Below are 18,759 nucleotides of genomic sequence, written 5' to 3' on the forward strand. Positions count from 1 at the left end.
TGAAATATTAAAAATATACATTCATTTCATGCAGTGCTAAGCTCCCAGATGCTACAGTGGCAGCAAGCACCCCCTTCTGCTTTCCAATAAAAAATTGAGTTCTTTTGCCGCAACAACAACAAAAATGCTTTCTATTGCTTGAGAAGACGTGTTATCCTTGAATCTGTCCTCTGTAACTTTGGGTGATTTCTAACCTACCACATCCACAAGCTGAGCATGAGCCTATGGGAAGCTGGTGCACACTTTAATCACTCCCAGACAGAATCAGACCAAGGAGAAGCACCTAATTGTGCATTTGAGTGCAGCTGCTTTCTATTTACTTTGCATTCTCTTGTCGTTAATGACATACACGCGTAGATGCGCGATCCGCTTGAAGGCAACACGATGTAGATAAACCACCCACACCGGGATCTACCACCCCCTACATAAACTGAAAATGTCTGCCGATTCACACTCCCATATCATCGTACTACAGCATTTGTACTAAGCCTGATCAAAATGGCAAGATTAAGCCTTTGGATCCAGATTTCATATGAACTGTCAAGGACACTTTAAAAGGGGGATAGGTTTCAATGAGACGTTCAAATCCATGCCACATTCTAAGAAGGAGGGAGGGGAGGAATGACATGCTTAGAACAGCAAAATTAATTCTCTCACTCCAAAAAAAGTTCAGAGATTTTTCAAAGGAGATGTTTGGATAACTAATGGCTCATGGGTCAAATACACACACATGCACACGACCCACTCCTGAATGCTCTCTGGCTCTTTGGGTTTTATAGGTAAAATGCCAATAGCAATGTGTATTTCATATAAATTGTATTCTATTCCTATCTCATGCTGTTCCGCTACTGTAGAAATCAAAGGGTCAATGGCCAGTCTGCCTGGAGAAGACTTTTTCCAAGGAAAAGCTCATCCTACTCACAAAGACTATGCACAATCTTTTGCAGTTCCATAACTGCAAGGAGATGACTGCCAGGAAACAAACGAACAGTTTTTAAACAGCCTAAACATCTCGGGGGGGGGGGTGTCCAACAAGCAACTGGAGAATAGAATCTCCCTCATCCCAACCAGGAAGTGGGCCATGCCTACTTTGGTGAACATAAAAAAAACACAGAACATACTTTAACAGCACTCAATAAAAAATGCCACCATCCAGGTAACTGCAGTTTAAAAAGTAACACAAAGCCGTTAACAGAAGCTACAGAAACTGAAAACACCGCTTTTCATCAAGTATTCAAACTTTAAAACTCACCATCGTTTTTTTGGCATTTTCTTAATGACCCAGGGTGGGGCAGAATCAATTCCCCCCCTCACACTTCTCCTAAGTCTTGGCTGTTCTTCCATCCCAAGAAAAAAGCTCTGAAGCCAAAGATTAGTCTAGCAAGTGACCACACCTTAAGAGACACTGCTTGATTGCTGCCTCTCTTTAAGTAGCCAGGACCAAATCAGGACAGCTAGCAAACAAGTACAAAGTCACCGTTTTTGGAAAGTCAATTAGTTCCTTGCAGTCCTTATGAGTATGTCTCTCATTCCTCACCTTAAATTTTATCCATGGCTTTGCTCTTTGATCAATAAGCCAACAAAAACTTCCCTTTGAGCCTGTTATCTTCTCCTAAAGCGGACTGCTAAGATACCGACCTCATCCAGGCTTTTAACCTGACCCAGTACTCTTAACTGTACAGTATCATGAATCTGCTTTGCTCCAAATTCTGTAAACAATGACCAGTCTAAAGGTACAAAGTTGGGGGTACTTCTCCAATCACTTAGCACAAAACAGACTCTTGGGGCAAAACTAGCACAGAAACTGTGATGGAAGAAGGTGAACCATATAACTGGTGCATCTCACACACATATCCCTTGGGCTAGAACAGAGCCTCTTCCCCATCCAATGATTGTGCTAAAAAGATTCTCAGCAGCTCAAAGTAGCTGCTTTATTGTGCAATTTGAAGATAAACACACTGAGCTAAAAACATAACACACGTTTTGGAAAGAAGGAAAAAAAGACCTCTGAATTAATTCCATCTCTCTCTGCAAAAAGCTAAATAGCTGAATTTCTCTTACCACAATTGGGACACCAATGTCCGGCCACAGGAGATCTTCTGATGGAAGCTTGGGAGAATTCCAGACTACCACAACCTTATTTAAATAGGGGAGACCATTGAGCCTCTCCAAGGAGTTCATTAATACTTCCTCTCGCTCGTAGGTTAACATTACTACTGTAAACTGCTCCCTGGGGACATTGCCACCTAATGCAGCTTGGAACTCCTTTCCAGAGCCACCAGCTCCTCCACCAATAGGCCGAAATCCAGTTCCAGACCCAAGAAACTTGGCTTCTGATGGTAAGACAGGATCAAAGGGTGTGTGGGGAAAGAGATGGAAGGGCCCAGGAGCAGAGTTCCAATTTCTGTAAATATCCATTGCTGTGAGGGTAAAATTGCGCAGGTATTTGGGAGATGAGTAGGGCGGCTCTGTTTCCACAGGACCCAAGTCTAAGTCCCCATTGTCGGCCATGTTGGGGTCTGTGCCCGCAGCTTTGCCAGACCGGTGAGGGATCTCCACGGCCACTTCCTCACGAATGGGAACAGCTGGGATTTGGATTCGAGTCCTTATGATGGCCAGGACTGTGCTGAAGACACTTTCTGAGGTGGAAAAATAGGTCTCCCACAGGAAACGGCCCTGCCTCCTCATGGCCAAGAGGTCATTATCAGAAATGCTTCGCAGAAGAAAGTGCACTTCTGTGATACGTGGCTTTGGTATGATTAAGGCTGCCTCGTTCCACCGGATCACATCATGATAGGGCAGCTGGACTTGCTCTCCAAGGATCACTGGGATAGCTCCAACTTCCAGTGCCTCAAAGAGTCTCATTACACACCCAGCGGAGATCACAAGGTGGGTGTCCCCTGGGGTGATTATCAGTGCAAAAGTAGATAGTTTCAGTAGCTCTAGTCTGTCTTCCCTTTCCCCACAAAGAGCCCACTCAGTGGGCAGGCTTGCCTTCGGCTGGTTCTTACAAGTAAATTCTACCAAGACAAAGTCCAGCTTGCTGTCTTGTACAGCCTTCAGGGTGGTAATGATCCTGTCATCATAGTCTGCGGGGGCATTGCCTTCAATTTCTTCCTCGAACGAACGTACTTCTTGCAAGCTGGACCGGAGAGACTCTACCTTTTCTCCTTGGAAACTGAATAAGTATTTCCGCTTGACGGGCACCTGGGGTGGGATCTTTAGGAAATTAGGTTCAGACATTGCATGGACCAGAGGAGACGCAACAATATCAAAACCTGGGCGATACTGTACATCATAAAAAGTGGACTGGGCAATCATGGCCCGTCCTGTACTAATGTTATAAAGGAAGTTCTGAGTCTCAGACTTCCTGGATAAGTTAATAATGAGATGGTTGTGTCCATCAGATCTCCAATACGGCAGAGAGTGCAATTGTTGCTCTATTTCAGTAGGTTTTGGCGTTATGGGCTCCTGAATTTCTCCCACTAAGATTATGTACACACAAGCAATGTTTGCATTTTCAGTAACATACACATTAGTTCTGACAGTTGCCTCAAACGCTTGCTTAATTAGAGGGTCTAACAAGCTCCCAAAATTATACTGGTCACTGTTATAGACATATACTGGGAATCCAGAAGTTAGTGGGCAACGTGAATAGTCAAAGCAGTTGTGTAGCCGGCAGTTCCTGTTGGATTTTGGCAAGGGGAAGTTAGAATCATCTTTCTCTGGTAGCAGCCGGATAGGCAAAGAGAGCTTGGGCTGGTTTTGGGCCATCAGTTCTTTGTACGAATGTTCTGTTTGACTGATGACGTTCTTCAACTGCAAGAGATCCTGCTTAGCGTTCTCTATACTCTTCTTGCAAGCTTCAATCTTGAGGTTCAGTTTGGCAATCTCACTGTTCAGCTCCTGCCGCTTGGCTTCCAGCTGAAGCAGCTCCTCACTCACCGACTCTCGGATGCGGCACAAATCCTGGACGTGCTTCACCTCACATAGCTCATTGCCTGTGCGTGGGCCAAAAATACGTTTGCCAGCATCATCGGCATCATCTATGGTGGTTAAATAGTAATGGGCAATAAGGGGAAAGAAGACCAGGATGATGAACAATGTGAAGCTCAGCCAAGTGAGCCGGATCCGACTGGACCACCGTAACATCCAGGGCTGACCTCCATTCCCCACACCCCCATTCCGCAACATGGTATACCCAGTCATGAGTCCAAGAATCACGTTGGATCAGTAGCCATAACCAAAGCGTTTTTTATCAGCAAATCTCCAGAATGCAATGTTATTGTGCCAGCTTGACAAAGGGCCAATAGAATGGAAATTTCATCTTCTCCTTGGGATGATGGATACAACTTTGAACCCACGGAAAACAAATCATCAAACTCTTCTCCTTGACCGTCAGTTAGCTGGGTGTTGCTAGGAGAGCAGTGGCAGTGTTGTCGTAGCGATGAGGAGTTTCCTCGGGGCCAGAGAAAGGTAACAGGAGCAAGGCTGCCGTTATCGACACCTTCAACATTCTGTATTGCTGTTCAAGGAACAAGGCACGCAGGAAGAAGCTCACACACTGGAATCCCTCGTAGCCATTTCACTGTCAGTATTCCATCATTCCTAGAAGACAGCAATGATATATCAGACAGGTCAAAAACGGCCTATTTTTTTTTTATTAAGGTACAGAAACAGAGACAGCTTTTACAGCATCAAATTGCCCTATTATTCCCTAAAACTGAGCTACGGCGTGCAAAACAGAACTAAAGCAAACACAGCCTCGGGCTGGGTTAGATACTTTCCAGACTTGGTATGAGAAAGAACAACTCGGGCTAGCTCAAATACCCATCTCCTCACCATCACCCTTCTTTTTGAGTAGCAAGGAATGTCTAACCCAACTGAATACAGCACTGATTTACACTCAGGATCTCCTGGGACTTGCCTTGGAACCAAGAACGGCGCGATGCAGATCCACTCATACCAAGCTTAGAAAATAATATCTGACTAGCCCTTGATTTCATCTGATTCAGGCATCTTTGGCAAAGGGTTTGGATGCTCAATAATCAGAATAAAGGAACAGCTGCAAACATCTGATTTTCTGGTCTGGAAATAACAAGCAATTTTATCTTTTATGTGCTTTGGTTCCTGTATCATTACAAAGAGAGATTAATCTAGTTTTGCACTGTTTTGGATGTAAGTGATAATGAAGAAAGGACACAGGAAAAGTCATTCATACTTCCTCTAAACTGGAAAAAAAAAGAAAAGAAAACCCCAGTATAAACTGATAGGCTGCAGATTTAAGAGGAGGTGTGTGTTTCTTCATACAAGACATAATTAGCTTAAGGCATTTATTGCGGCAGGAAGTCCTCACCAACACAATCAAACAGCTTTTTACAAGGGTCAGATGAATGCAGGGAGGAGAATACACCTTCTTGATGGCTGTCCCTTTGTGGTAGAGCTGTCTAACTTTACAGCCGTCATTCTCAAAACTTGAGTAAACCAGCAACTCTTGTTTTGATTTGAAGTGTTTGGGAGACCCCCAAGCCTTCTTTTCCTCTCATGCCAGCAGCCAGGCAGACCCTTTTGAAGTGAGGGGCAACCTGTTTACGCCCCACTCTACCCTCTAGCATCCTCAAAACAGAAGAAAAGAGCAAGAGTTCAGTAGCACCTATAAGACTAACAGCTGGGAGGGAGCTCAAAAAGATCCTTAAAGATAAAGACGTCTCTCTAGGGACCAAGATCAAGATAATCCAAACTATGGTATTCCCCATTGCCATGTATGGAAGTGAAAATTGGACAGTGAAGAAAGCTGACCGGAAGAAAATGGATTCATCTGAAATGTGGTGCTGGAGGAGAGTTCTGCGGATACCATGGACAGCCAAAAATACAAATAAGTGAGTATTAGATCAAACCAAGCCTGAATTCTCCCTAAAAGCTAAAATGACAAAACTGAGGCTAGCGTACTTTGGTCAAATCGTGAGAAGACAAGATTCTCTGGAAAAGTGAATAATGCCAGCAAGAGTGGAAGGCAGTAGGAAAACAGGAAGACCTAAAACAAGATGGCTTGACTCAATAAAAGAAGCCACATCCTCCAGTTTGCAGGATTTGAGCAGGTCTGTTAAAGATAGTACGTTCTGGAAGTCTTTCATTCATAAGGTCGCCATAGGTCAGAGGCGACTTGACAGCACATAACACACACAACATAAGACTAACAACATTTGTGGTAGGATATGAGCTTTTGTGAGTCGCAGCTCACTTCTTCAGAAGAAGGTTCTGAAGAAGTGATCTGTGGCTCACAAAAGCTCATACCCTATCACAAATTTTATTAGTCTTATAGGTGTTACTGGACTCTTGCTCTTTCCTACGGCTGCAGACAGACTAACACAGCTACCCATCTTGAGCCACCCTCAAAACAGTACAGCAAGACCCACATTAGCTACATTTTTAAAAGTAAGTTTGTTTTTGTCATTTCTACATGCTCTTGAAGCTCAGATTTCAGAAGGCAGCCGATTCTATAAGGCTATAGTTAAAAGGTCCTCACTCCACTTCTCACCAAGCTCACTCCTCGGTTGGAAGGACGGAATTTTTAGCTGCAGATAGCAAGGAACTTCCGTAATGGTTAATTGTTTCAAGCCAGGAGCCAACTGAACAGGGGTGCGAAGGGGACTGTGGAATGGCAACAACTATATAAAGCTCCCACCTTCAAAAGGGGAGGCAGTCAATTCCATGCACTTCCATTGAGGTGGAGAGCCCCTACTTTCATTCCCCTACTTTCATTCCTAAAAAACCAGAGTTCCTGGATTCCTGGCAGGGCAGGCAGCCCATGCAGGCAGAGGGAGGGGAGATTCCGCTCTGTTGGAAGAACATCTTAGTGGCATCCTCTGCACATTTGTCTGCCTTTGGTATGCAGCGAAGGCAACTGTCAGTCAAACTCTGTTAAGTCTTCAAATTAGCACGTTACTATCATTTTGCCCCTGGGTCCCACTGCCACCCTGATGTCTTACAGAACAGATGGAGTTTATTGGATATAAAAACATGTGTGGCATCTAATTGACTGAAGCAACAGACTGTTTTCCAAGGGAATCGAAAGCATCCCATAATTCTCTGCCAGGACAAAAAGTGACTCTTGAATAGAGAGGGCACATCCAACTTTAATTCTAACCTGTGTCCCTTTTTTCACCTCCCAGCTCTCTGTAGTCTTGCCTTCTGCCCACCATATCCTTCCATTACGGTATTTCAGGCACCTCCTCATCCTGGCTTTCCCTCTGCAACCCTCCTTCCCCTTTCTCAATCTTTTCTCTTCCTTACTACTGTGCCTTCGCTAGCTAAGTTATAAACTGGCAGGGAGTCTTCATCTTTTAATTACTGTACAGCACATCAAGCTGTTTTTGATGTATTATAGGCAAGTCATATTTATCCCAGGAATGAAAGATAAGCGGCTCCTCAAACAGGTACAGAGGATCACAGGGGCAGGTGGGTGTCAGCTAGTACCATACCCAACAGAGAATATCCCACCCCTATGTTTTCAGCAAGCACCCATCCCACCTGCCCTGGAAAAATATCCACCACAACCCCCAACTATGAGCAGAACCACAAGTGACAAAAGGCACAGATTGGACACTTGTCAGCTTCCCTCAAGTTTTGATGGGAAATGTAGGCAGCTTGGCGGAATGTTGGACAAGTGACAGTTGAAAAGTCCATTGGACAGCAGTCAGAGAGCGAAGCTGCGAAACCAGGATGCCTACATTTCCCATTAAAACTTGAGGGAAGCAGACAAGTATCCAATCTGTGCCTTTTGTCACTTGTGGTTCTGCTCGGTCTCTGGCAACCTCTGGAATTATAAGTGGGGGGGAGAGAAAGAAACCCCAGTCCTGCTGCAAGAAGGGAAACGCCTACGTGATATCAATGGGCCACAACTGGGGTACATGAACAACAGAAATGCATATATTTATAAGCCAATTCCCAACAGGTTATTACACTGTAACATGACCAAGACAGAACTCAGAATCGTGTATCTGCCTACAAGACGCGGCATTATACCCAAGTGGCGCCAGCTTTCTAGGATGACCACAGAGCTCCTGCAGTCCCCTCTCTCTGCTGGAAGTGCTTTCTATTCTCTCTCTTTCTTGGTATCAGCACCTACACCCTAGATCAGGATAAAAATGCATGTCTTTTTATGCTTGCATCATTACAGTCAGACATGAATTTGCTTTACCCAACTAATCTCCAAGTGGGGAGGGGGGGGGAATCACACAACAGAGATTTAGAAGTGGCCCTCAGAGAATTCATTATTCACAAGATGCTTCATATCAGAAAGGTACTCCAGATTTGTTGAGTGCCTAGGGAACCATAGCTGCATCAAGTGCTGTTTTGCTTCACACCAGGTACTGCCTTCCTCGATTCTAAGACACAGAGTCGTTTTTTTTTTTTTTTGAAAATTTTTTTATTGGGTTAGAACATTATTTTTACATTTACATTCAATTTTCCCCAATTTTTTCATCTCTAACCCCCTCCCTTTCCCCCCCTTTTTTGTTGACTTCCAACAGCTTTCCCACCCTTTGTCCCCTTTCCCTTATTTTTATTAGCTTCCTCTATCTAAAACAAATATATATTCTCCATTATTCTAAGCAGTACATCCCTGACTATTTTTAACATTGTATGCCCAAACTGTAAGTCTTTGTTTCCATCTTAGATAAACAATTTATCCCATTTTTCAATTTCAAATATTTCTATATATCATAAACCATATAGATCATACATTCATTTATATCAAACAATTTGACTTATTCTCTATATATTACTCATTCTATCTTTTTGTAATAGTTCTATATATCTCTCATCACGTAGTCAATCAATTTGACCCATCTATATCTTCAGACATTCAGTTTGGTACTTACCAAAAAGAAAGAAAATATTGTTAGTTAATCAATCCTTATATTTAATCCTTATAGTTAATTATTTTCTCTATGTTCTATTTATTAACCTATATATATCTATATATATATCAATCTATTAATCTGACTGCTTATTAATTCACATTTATCTCTTCTCCCCCCGGTAAAGTCTCCCCCCTCTACTACACAGAGTCGTTTTTTTTGGTCAGACAAGAAGTTTCGATTCACAGTCGTAACATCACCTTAAACGAGCAAAACTCAGAAAAGGAACGAGCAAGACTGAGAAGAAAAAGGGGCTTGACTCAACCTAGAATTTGTTCATTAACACACTGTTCATGTTGGACTGCGCAATTGTGACACCATGTGCAATTCCTCTTGGGCACCCACTCATGTGCACATAAGCACATGTGTTTATGAAGTCTACGATCCTTCCCCCTCCAAGAAAAAAAATGGGTAACTGCAGGAAAATAGGTACGCAGACATTTAAATCACATTTGATGATATAGGCATACTCCAAGGCACACATACAAGCCTAATGCCTCATCAGCCAAAGCTTTATATCCCACTCCATTCCTCAAAACAGCCAGTTTAATGGTTTAAAAAAACAACACAAGATAGTCTAATAAAAGTCCAGTTTAGACAGCTGTAACAACCAGCTTTCAAGCATAGCCTGATGCACAGCAGGGCTGCTCTCGCTGGGGTTGTTACAGGGAAGGGGAAAGGTCTGGCCAGTACACTGACCCATGTGAGAAATAGGGGAGGGGTGGCACCGGCATTCTGTTCTCTGCCTCTGCTTGACAGGCATCTTGGCACTTCCTGTTAAAAAGGGGGAAAGTGGGGGGAAACAATCTGAGAACCCAACCCAAAAGGTTGAGACAACACCAAAAATATAAAATAAACTATGATACAACTATTTATTGCACATTGCACAGAATCTTTGGATTAAAAATGACATATATAGGATATCATTAAAAACTCAGATAATATAAAACAACAAGATGAAATTGCATGTCTAATAACAGAGAATCATAATAATGGTTACCAGGGCTTTTTTTCAGCTGGAACATGGTGGAACGGAGTTCTGGAACCTCTTGAAAATGGTCACATGGCTGGTAGCCCCGCCCCCTGATCTCCAGACAGAGGAGAGTTTAGATTGCCCTCCGCCCTCTGTCTGGAGATCAGGGGGTGGGGCCACCAGCCATGTGACCATTTTCTCCAAGGGCAACCCACTGGGTTCCACTATCTCTTTTCCCAGAAAAAAAGCCCTGATGGTTACACATGTATATTAACCAAAAGACCTAACATGTTTTGGCCCTAAGGGTCTTCTTCAGTGGTCAGATTTATATTGACACACACATGAAACAATAACAGTACTAAAAAAAAATTCTTTTTCAGGCCAGGCAGGTTGTATATGGCTCCTTAAATTGATTAAAAAAATATTGATGTAAGGAAATTACAACATACTAACTGATACCAAAAATTATATATTTTTACAGAAAATCGATATAAAGAAAAAGTGAAAAAATATTTTAAAAGTGAAGCTCCAAATAATGGTTATAAATCAGTTCTGCACAGACTGAAGAGCCATAATAACAAAGGACTACCATTCTGTAAATAAGATGAATGGCATATCGTAAATATGTAGTTCAATTAGAATGTTAATTAAATAGCATTAACTATGTCCCAATAAAAGTCAGAAATATTCCTGAAAATTTGCATAAACAGACCTCTCCTGGACCATAGTTAAATTCCCAGTGTGTCTTGGTGTGCAAACCAGAGACCTAAGTTTGTGTTCATGTGCAAACCAGACAGAATCCTAAGATTCTGTGTACTATGCAAGAAATAGTTGTATCTTAATTTATTTTATATATTTTTGTTACTCAACCTTTTGGTTCCTGACTTGCAGTTAAAAACCAGAAATGATGTCATTGCATTGGAGTGACACTCTAAGATTCACCTGTGGATGACTCCTAAGGTGTCCTCCTGATGGCACTTCCAGTTTTGCTCCAGAAGTGACACTGTGTTTTGGCACAATGTCAATCAAGTTGCCCCTACTCCCAGATGCTCCTGCTGGGTTGCCAGTGTGGTGTAGTGGTTAGAGCATCAGACTAGGATCTGGGAGATGCTGATTCAAATTTCCCTTCTGCCATGGAAACTTGCTGGGTGTGCTTGGGCCAGTTACACACTCTCGGCCTAACCTACCTCACAGGGTAGGTTACACACAGGGTAGGATACACACACACACGTCTACCAATATAGGATACACTTCTTACATCTCATGAAGTAGGCTCTAGTTCACAGAAACTTTATACTACTTTTTAGCAAGTACATCAGTAAGAAATGTATTTCTGTTTTGTACCTATACCTTTACCTAGCATAAAAGCGGGGACAAAATGGGTTATATAGTGTTGCTGGATGATGAATAATGAGATCATTGGGAGTGATTTTGCCATATATTTTTTAAAAGATTGTCATTTGTCATATAACATGAAGCTTAATGCCTACAGTAGCAAGGCAGCATTTACGAAAGGATATTAGATTTTCCATCAATACATTAATTATAACAACCCACTGCTTGACAAGTGTTTAAAAAATAATTAAATCTAATAAGGGGGGAGGAGTTCTAACTTCTGTTCCAAATGAATAGCCACTAAAATAGATTAACATTCCATTACTGTGCATGTAAGGGGGGGGAGCATCTTTTTACTACTTTGATACATCATGAGTAAATTTACAACAGTCTCCAGCCAGGTTAGAGACGAGAAGGAATTGAGACCAAGACTGAAAATTAAGGGAGGGAGGGAGCAGAAAAATTACAAGCGGAGAGAAAAGAATGAAGCCAGATCATGAAAGTACCAAAACAAAATGAAAGAGAAAAGTGTGGAAAAGAGGGAGAGCAATTAAGGAGAAGGAAAAGTTGTTTTATTTTGCTACAACACCCTAATGGATTTACAAGATGGAAAAAAAGAAAAGGGAAAGGACAGGCTGCTAGAGACAGTGACCTTGTGAGCGAGCTGCATCCTGGCAATTACTGCAGCAGCCATCAGCTGTGCTAGCTGGTCTTGCCTTGCTCCAGTGTTGACCTGGCTGATGGGTTTAGCAGGATCTGATAGGGAAGGGTCTGCCTCAGCCTGGTAGTCAACTTCGCAGAAAGGCACGGTGAACAGATAGTAGAGTGACTGCTATTTATTCTGTGATCTTCTCTGCACTGCTAGTAGCACAGTGCAAAACCGTTTTAGAAAAAAATAGATAGGAATGCATTCACGGAGCGCAACATGACTCTGGCTTCAGGGGCCCTCAAAAGCTGATGAGCCTGGGGAATTTTGTAGCCACAGTCCCCCTCTTTTGGCAGCCCTGGCCCTTTTTTAAGTTCAGCCCAGCTTCTGTAATCTCATCGCTGGACTACTGCAACACACTCCATGTTGTCTTGTCCTTGAAGACCCCCCAGAAACTACAACTGGTTTCGAAGGTGGCAGCCTGCCTACTGTAAGGGACTAGCTGGCGGGAACACATCACCTGTTTTCAAACTGCAACACTGGCTTCCAGTTTGTTTTCAAGTTCAATTCAAGGTGATAACCTTTAAAGCCCTCCACGGGCTAGGAGCCAGTTACCTGAAGGGCCACCTCTCCCCCTCTTTTGCATGCTTGTGTCAGGGTAGATAATCCATCAGGCTCCTTGCCAGCTACGTAAGATTATGAGTCTACCCATACAAGAGATAACAGCTAAGACTAGCACAGACTGATCACTTTCAAATTCTGAAGCTCTCCTCCGGCAAGATCACTTTGGTATTTGGAGTGAGCTATCCTTTTAATCTTTTGCTATCCTGTCTCCCCTCTCCCCCCCTTTTTTTGACCACATCACTCACTTGCTTTCATCTAACATTTTACTTTGCTCTCACAACTGGGAGAAGCAAGTTGACAAGTAAGATATGGAAGGCCCAGAAGGAACTTCCAAAGATTCATTTGTATCAACCAAACCACAGATTAAAACAAAGAAAGCAAAAATGCCAACATTACAGGCCTGCCTTGCTTGGACTTCCATGGGTATTTTTTAAAAAAACCTTCTCTTTAAAACCTTGTCTCATGCTGTCCAATTGCACTACTTGCACTACTGTCCAATTGCACAATTGCACTACTACCTGTAATCCACCTTCAGTCTCAACAAGAAAGCCGGATTACCAATCAATCAATAAAACCTATAATCAACTCAACTCTGGAAGCCAGAATTCTACTCCCTAATGGGAGGAGTTGTAGAATCTCCTCCTTAAAACATACGAAGCTAAAGTAAGGATTCTGTCAGGGCTTCTTTAGGTTTAGGCTGGAACACGCTGTGCTCTTTCACCATAGAAAGAGGAGTTAGCCGTGTTAGTCTGTAGTAGCAAAATAGAAAAGAGTCCAGAAGCACCTTTAAGACTAACCAACTTTACCGTAGCGTAAGCTTTCGAGAATCACAGTTCTGTGATGAAGATAACTGTGATTCTCGAAAGCTTATGCTACAGTAAAGTTGGTTAGTCTTAAAGGTGCTACTGGACTCTTCAATTTCGCCATAGAAAGGTTCCTATTCATCACAATGGAAATAGTACCTCCATATAGATCACATATGAAGCTGCCTTACACCAGACCATCAGACCCATCAAGGTCACTATTGTCAAATGGTCAGTGGCCCTCCACAGTCCCAGACAGAGGTCTCTGACATCACCTACCGCCTGGTTCTTTTCACTGGAGATGGAGGGGATTGAACCTGGGACCTTATGCACACAAAGCAAATGTTCTTCCACTAAGTCACAGCCCCTGCAGAAAACTTTTCACACACATGCACCCCAAATCCTGAAAGCAAAAACAGGAACAAGGATCTAGGAGATCCAAGTTCAAGTTCCCACTCTGCCATGAAAGTTCGCTGGGCCAGTCACACTCTCAGCATAACCAATCTTACGGCGGAGAATAAAATGCAGAACCACGTAAGCTGCTCTGAGTCCCCATTGGGGAGAAAGGCAGGATATAAATGAAATAAATAAACATGTGCAAGTTCTGTTTTGCATGTAGCACTAGAAGCCGTAGCTTTCTTGCATTTCACCTCCCTCTTTAAAACATGCAAATCTGGGCTAGATTTCAGTGGTCGGAGTTAACTTGGTAGGGTGTTAATTCCAAGACAATATTTTACAACTCGTGGGTTGGTTTTTATTCTCTTGGTTTTATTGTCGTTCATGTTTTCAAAACACATAGGAAAAGTAGGTTCAAAATCTAAATAATTTGTTTTTATTTCTCCAGGTTTGAAATGTTGAAACTCAACCTCAGCTACTGGGATCACCACCTAAAAACAAGATAAAATAAAAACAGAAGCGAGAGATTTAAGAGCCACACATATGGAGCCGGGAGAATGGGAAAGCTGCCAAAAAAAGGCTGGATAATTTTGTTGCTCCATTGAAGAGCCATCTCAGTCCATTAGCCTTTCATTTTCTGCCTTGCACCTTGGACTTTAAGTAAGAGCCCATCAGCAAGTCATTAAAGGGCTTTGTACAAAGATTCCCCTAATAGAGCGCTAATACTAGCTGGCTCTGAACAGCAAACTAATTTTATATAATGGTTTTTCAAAACTAGACACAAAAGATGCACAAGTATTGAGGTGACAAGATGTTCTCGCTTTTTAAAATTAGACCTGCCTACCAGGAGAAGGCGGCGGGGGGGGGGGGGGAACTGTGCCAACTTGCTTGCGTGCACACTGATTCCCCTGAAAAGCACATGGAAAAGGGGAGTGCTTTTAATTTGTGCAGCAATAATTCCAGTGGCATGGATAGAGATCACACATCTGTGTGCCATGGCATGGAGCTTGAATAAGGAGCCCTGAGGATCAGACATCAGCCTCCCTCTGTCCCTGTGTTACTGATCAGAGGAGAGAATTTCAAGCACTTCATCCTGGGACACTTGAAACAACTCGGAATCTTCCTGAACTGTAGAACTCAGCAACAACTCAGGCCAAATCCAGGCCAGACCTCCTGGATATAAAGCTCCCAGATCAGTTCTGCTGTCATCTCTCACCCAAGACAGGGTAGGCATCAGATTCTCCCACATGTTATCAATCTTACTACTTCCTGCCTGCCACCTGCCCCTGGTACTTGATCGCTGCTGAGCTCAGAGAGTGAAGCTTGGTGGGTGGCGACTATGAAAGCCTCTCTAAAGCTTACAGCTGAAATGGACAAACGAGCAGAGACACGGAACTGTTTTCAGTCTCTGCTTCAGAGAAGATACACCAGAAGGGAAATCACAAACAGATCAAGCCAGATGACCTTTTATTCTTGCCCCCCACAATACCCATAGCTATAGGGGCCAAAGTATTGCATCACTGGAAGCACTGCTTCACTTTAAAAGGACAACAAATTCCCAAGTCTATAGCAAGTTATGTAAGTGATTTCAAGAACTCCAGGAAACCCCACAAAGACCTTCTCCTAGAACCTCATCTTTATGGCCACTGGCAGCAGTTTCTTTCAAAAGAATTTCAAGCATCTGTTGAGATGATCTCCTCCCCAGTTTTTACTACTCTGCTTAAAAATCCCACACACCGAATACACCACTGTGCAGAAACCACACTGTGTAGGAACGCACTCTCCCCGCCAGCCATTTCTTCTCCTCACATCTGGAAACTGAGAAAAAACACCTTCCCTGTCCTCTAGGATTTATTGCCAGCGGCCATTCTTTCCCCCTCTCTGCCCAGTCCACACATTTTTTATAAAACAAACTGCACACTGGTTTTAAGGGGATTTTGTTGGAGTGGTTTTACGTAAGATGCCTCAAAGGACCACTTTCAGCAGGACGGATGTGCTATCTAAATTTAATGAGCTGCCACAGCAAGTCAGACCGATGGTCCATCTAGCCCAGGAGCATCAACCCTGACTGGCAGCTGCTCTCCAGGGTCTTAAAGACAAGCATGTGAGGGCTGCTTTCTGAAATGCTTTTAATGATCAAACATGCCTCCCCTGTAGACAGGGCATCCTGTGAATCTCCCAAAACATGTCTGGTGCTACTGCAGCACGTGAGCCTGAAGGCCCAATTATGGCCTCCCTGCCTGCCTCTTCCATACCTCACTTGGGCCTCCTCCCTAGCTTAGGTGACAAGGGGCTAAGAATCCTAAAGGCCCACTCACACTCTATCCCTGTAATACACCAGCAAACTAACACACACACAGACCACATTTGGATGCTCCTTACATTTCTCAGTGCTATCGTGAACTGTTGTTACCAAAGTGGGATAAGATGATATAAGTTTGTGAGGGGTTTTTTTTTGTAAGCCCAGTACAACTTGGGTTTTTTTTCTATATTATACTGCTCAAGCCAGTCCTCATTATGTTCTCCACAAGTTGAGTACTACTGCACCCAAAAGGTCACCAGATACCCATCACAAGCTTCCCTATCCAATAGCTTTGGTACGGGTGGATCTCGTTCTATTGAGGGCATGCCTTATTGGACTGTCCTTTGTAATGGGCACAATAATTCCATTCTCAAGAATAACAACTTGCTTACACTGGGGAGCAAAAATGCACTTGGACAGAGAGACAAAAGCTACATTATTAACAAGGTTGCAAAACTTTTCCCTGACTGCTGCCAAAAATCAGATTCTAAAAAAATGACCAATACTGCCTGACCCCCAAACATGCTTTCTTTGCTCCACACCTATACCTATCTCTACAGTTCCCCTTGGTTGGGGCTTCCCAGTTGCTCTATGCTCTTCTGCCGGGTGCCCTTCTGTGCTCACAGTGCCCATCCTTTGTTTCTGCGCATTCCAAACAGCAGATATATACACCACTTAGGAAGCTGCCAGGAAGGAAAACTGCTATTAGGTTCTGCTTCAGAAGTGCTGTTCCCTACAAAGTGCAACCCAAGAAAGACAAAGAAGTTTGTCTAATGACAAATTCGGCCATAAGCATCATGAGGAATAGCATCTTTCCTGCAGTACCTGCTAGAGGCATTTACTGTGATTCTAGTCTTGAGGATGGAGTATGCAGCAGAACACGGCTGCTCACTCTTTAATCCCTCTAAGTCATACCCCAAAAGTTACTGATACTGGACCAATAACAACATTCGATTTATATACCGCCCTTAACACCCACTCAGCGTGGTTTACAAAGTATGTCATTATTATCCCCACAACAAAACACCCTGTGAAGTGGGTGGGGCTGAGAGAGCTAGAAGCTGTGACTGACCCAAGGTCACCCAGCTGGCTTCAAGTGGAAGAGTGGGGAATCAAACCCAGTTGTCCAGATTAGAGTCCCGCGCTCTTAACCACTACACCAAACTGGCTCTCACTGCATATCGCACACATTTACAAACTTAGTTGTGTCATCCTGAGATCTAGAAATTAGCTGGATTTTGTGGCTGTGCAACACAATTACATGCGAGAGATCTAAAAGGTCTCAAGAGACTTAAGAAGTCTACTAGGTATGAACACCCACGGATAAAATCCATTACCATCCAGTAGAGGGCAGCGGTACTCATTTCCTTATCTGAACGCTGCGCATCAAAAGCAGCATTCCAGGGACTGAGAAGTAATGCAAGCTATTAAGTTTATACAAGCTTCACAGAGCAACCATCTAAATCCCATAATGTCCTAGCAACAGGCAATGCAATCGTTCTGAACGAGCAGTCAACTGAACAATTGCAGTGTTGTAAGAAAACACGAACAGGGGAAAAAACAAAAACAAAATCAATAGACTCCAATTATGAAGTCTAGTAAAAGTAGTCTAAAAGGAGAATACCACAAGGCACAAACTTAATAACTTTTATGCACCTGGCACAATCCTTTTCCACAGCTAAAACATGCAGTGCAGACTGCTTAGTCAGCCGATGTCTGGGTACGTATTTCAAACTGCAATGAAGTCACAGTTCTGCTCAGGGGCACACTGCTAACTTCGCAGATTGAAGTGATACCTCAGACACACCCTGCCCAGGGCTGTCAAGCATGCTATAAATGTGAGGCTGGCAGATGCTCAACACTATGTTTTAATTTTAAAAGGGAATTTATAAGCCCTGACCAGGCTAGCCCAATTTAGCCCGTACTCGTTAGATCTCAGAAGCTAAGTCGGGTCAGCCCTGGTTTGTACTTGAATGGGAGACCACCAAGGAAGTCCAGGCTCGCTACACAGAGGCAGGCAATGGCAAACCTCTCTGAACGTCCCTTGCCTTTAAAACCCCAGCAGGGGTCAACGTAAGTTGGCTGTGACTTGATGGTAAAAAGGGTTAGTGGGCCAATACAGTCCCATACAGAGAAAGACTGACTGGTGTTAGCTACCCCATACCTTTGGAGAAGTCTCTATTTGAAGTTATTTCACAGCATAAAGTTTTCTTTGGGGTAGAGATTGCATAAGACCATAACAGCAGCCTTGCCAGGTCAAGCCAAAGATCTACCTAGTCCACTGTTTCCAACAACGGCCAGCCAGATGGCTTCTGGGAAGATCACAAACAGAGCATGAAGTCAACAATCTTCTGCCTTCTGGTAAAAAGATACAGTTTCTCTAAAGATGGAAGATCCGTTTAGCTCTCAGGTCTGCTATACATCTTGCGGCTGACACTTCCATGAGTTATTTTTGTGTGCATTATGATTTCACTCGTCTAAGTAAAGCCTTTACTCTGTTAGAATGAAGGTAAGCTGTCCATACATGTGCATTCTTTGTTATCGTTCCCTCCTTGAGAAAGGAATTTCCTGAGGAGACCAGGAAGGCTCCCTCACTTTTGTCATTCCACAAACTATATAAACAGAACTATTCAGGAAGGTCTTTTTACTAAGGGAGCAGGGCTCTAGTGTAATGATGTTATGCCAATATAGATTAAAATCATATGCCAATAATCAATACTGAACAATACTAGGCCTAACTTCTATACTCTCTAGATGAA

General features: G+C 43.2%; 1 protein-coding gene across 4 annotated transcripts in view; it reads right to left on the reverse strand.

Annotated features, from left to right (window-relative positions):
• Nucleotides 1-18,759, reverse strand: part of EXTL3 (exostosin like glycosyltransferase 3) — a 196,010-nt gene that overhangs the window by 48,547 nt on the left and 128,704 nt on the right. For all 4 annotated transcript variants that reach the window (XM_054988380.1, XM_054988398.1, XM_054988389.1 and 1 more), the window contains one exon: nucleotides 2,062-4,608. In XM_054988380.1, coding sequence (XP_054844355.1) covers nucleotides 2,062-4,209 — 2,148 coding nt within the window. In that variant the 5' untranslated portion in view covers nucleotides 4,210-4,608. The remainder of the gene's footprint in view (nucleotides 1-2,061; nucleotides 4,609-18,759) is intronic.

The sequence above is a fragment of the Eublepharis macularius genome, chromosome 1 (assembly GCF_028583425.1).
Source record: "Eublepharis macularius isolate TG4126 chromosome 1, MPM_Emac_v1.0, whole genome shotgun sequence".
Taxonomy (NCBI): Eukaryota; Metazoa; Chordata; class Lepidosauria; order Squamata; family Eublepharidae; genus Eublepharis; species Eublepharis macularius.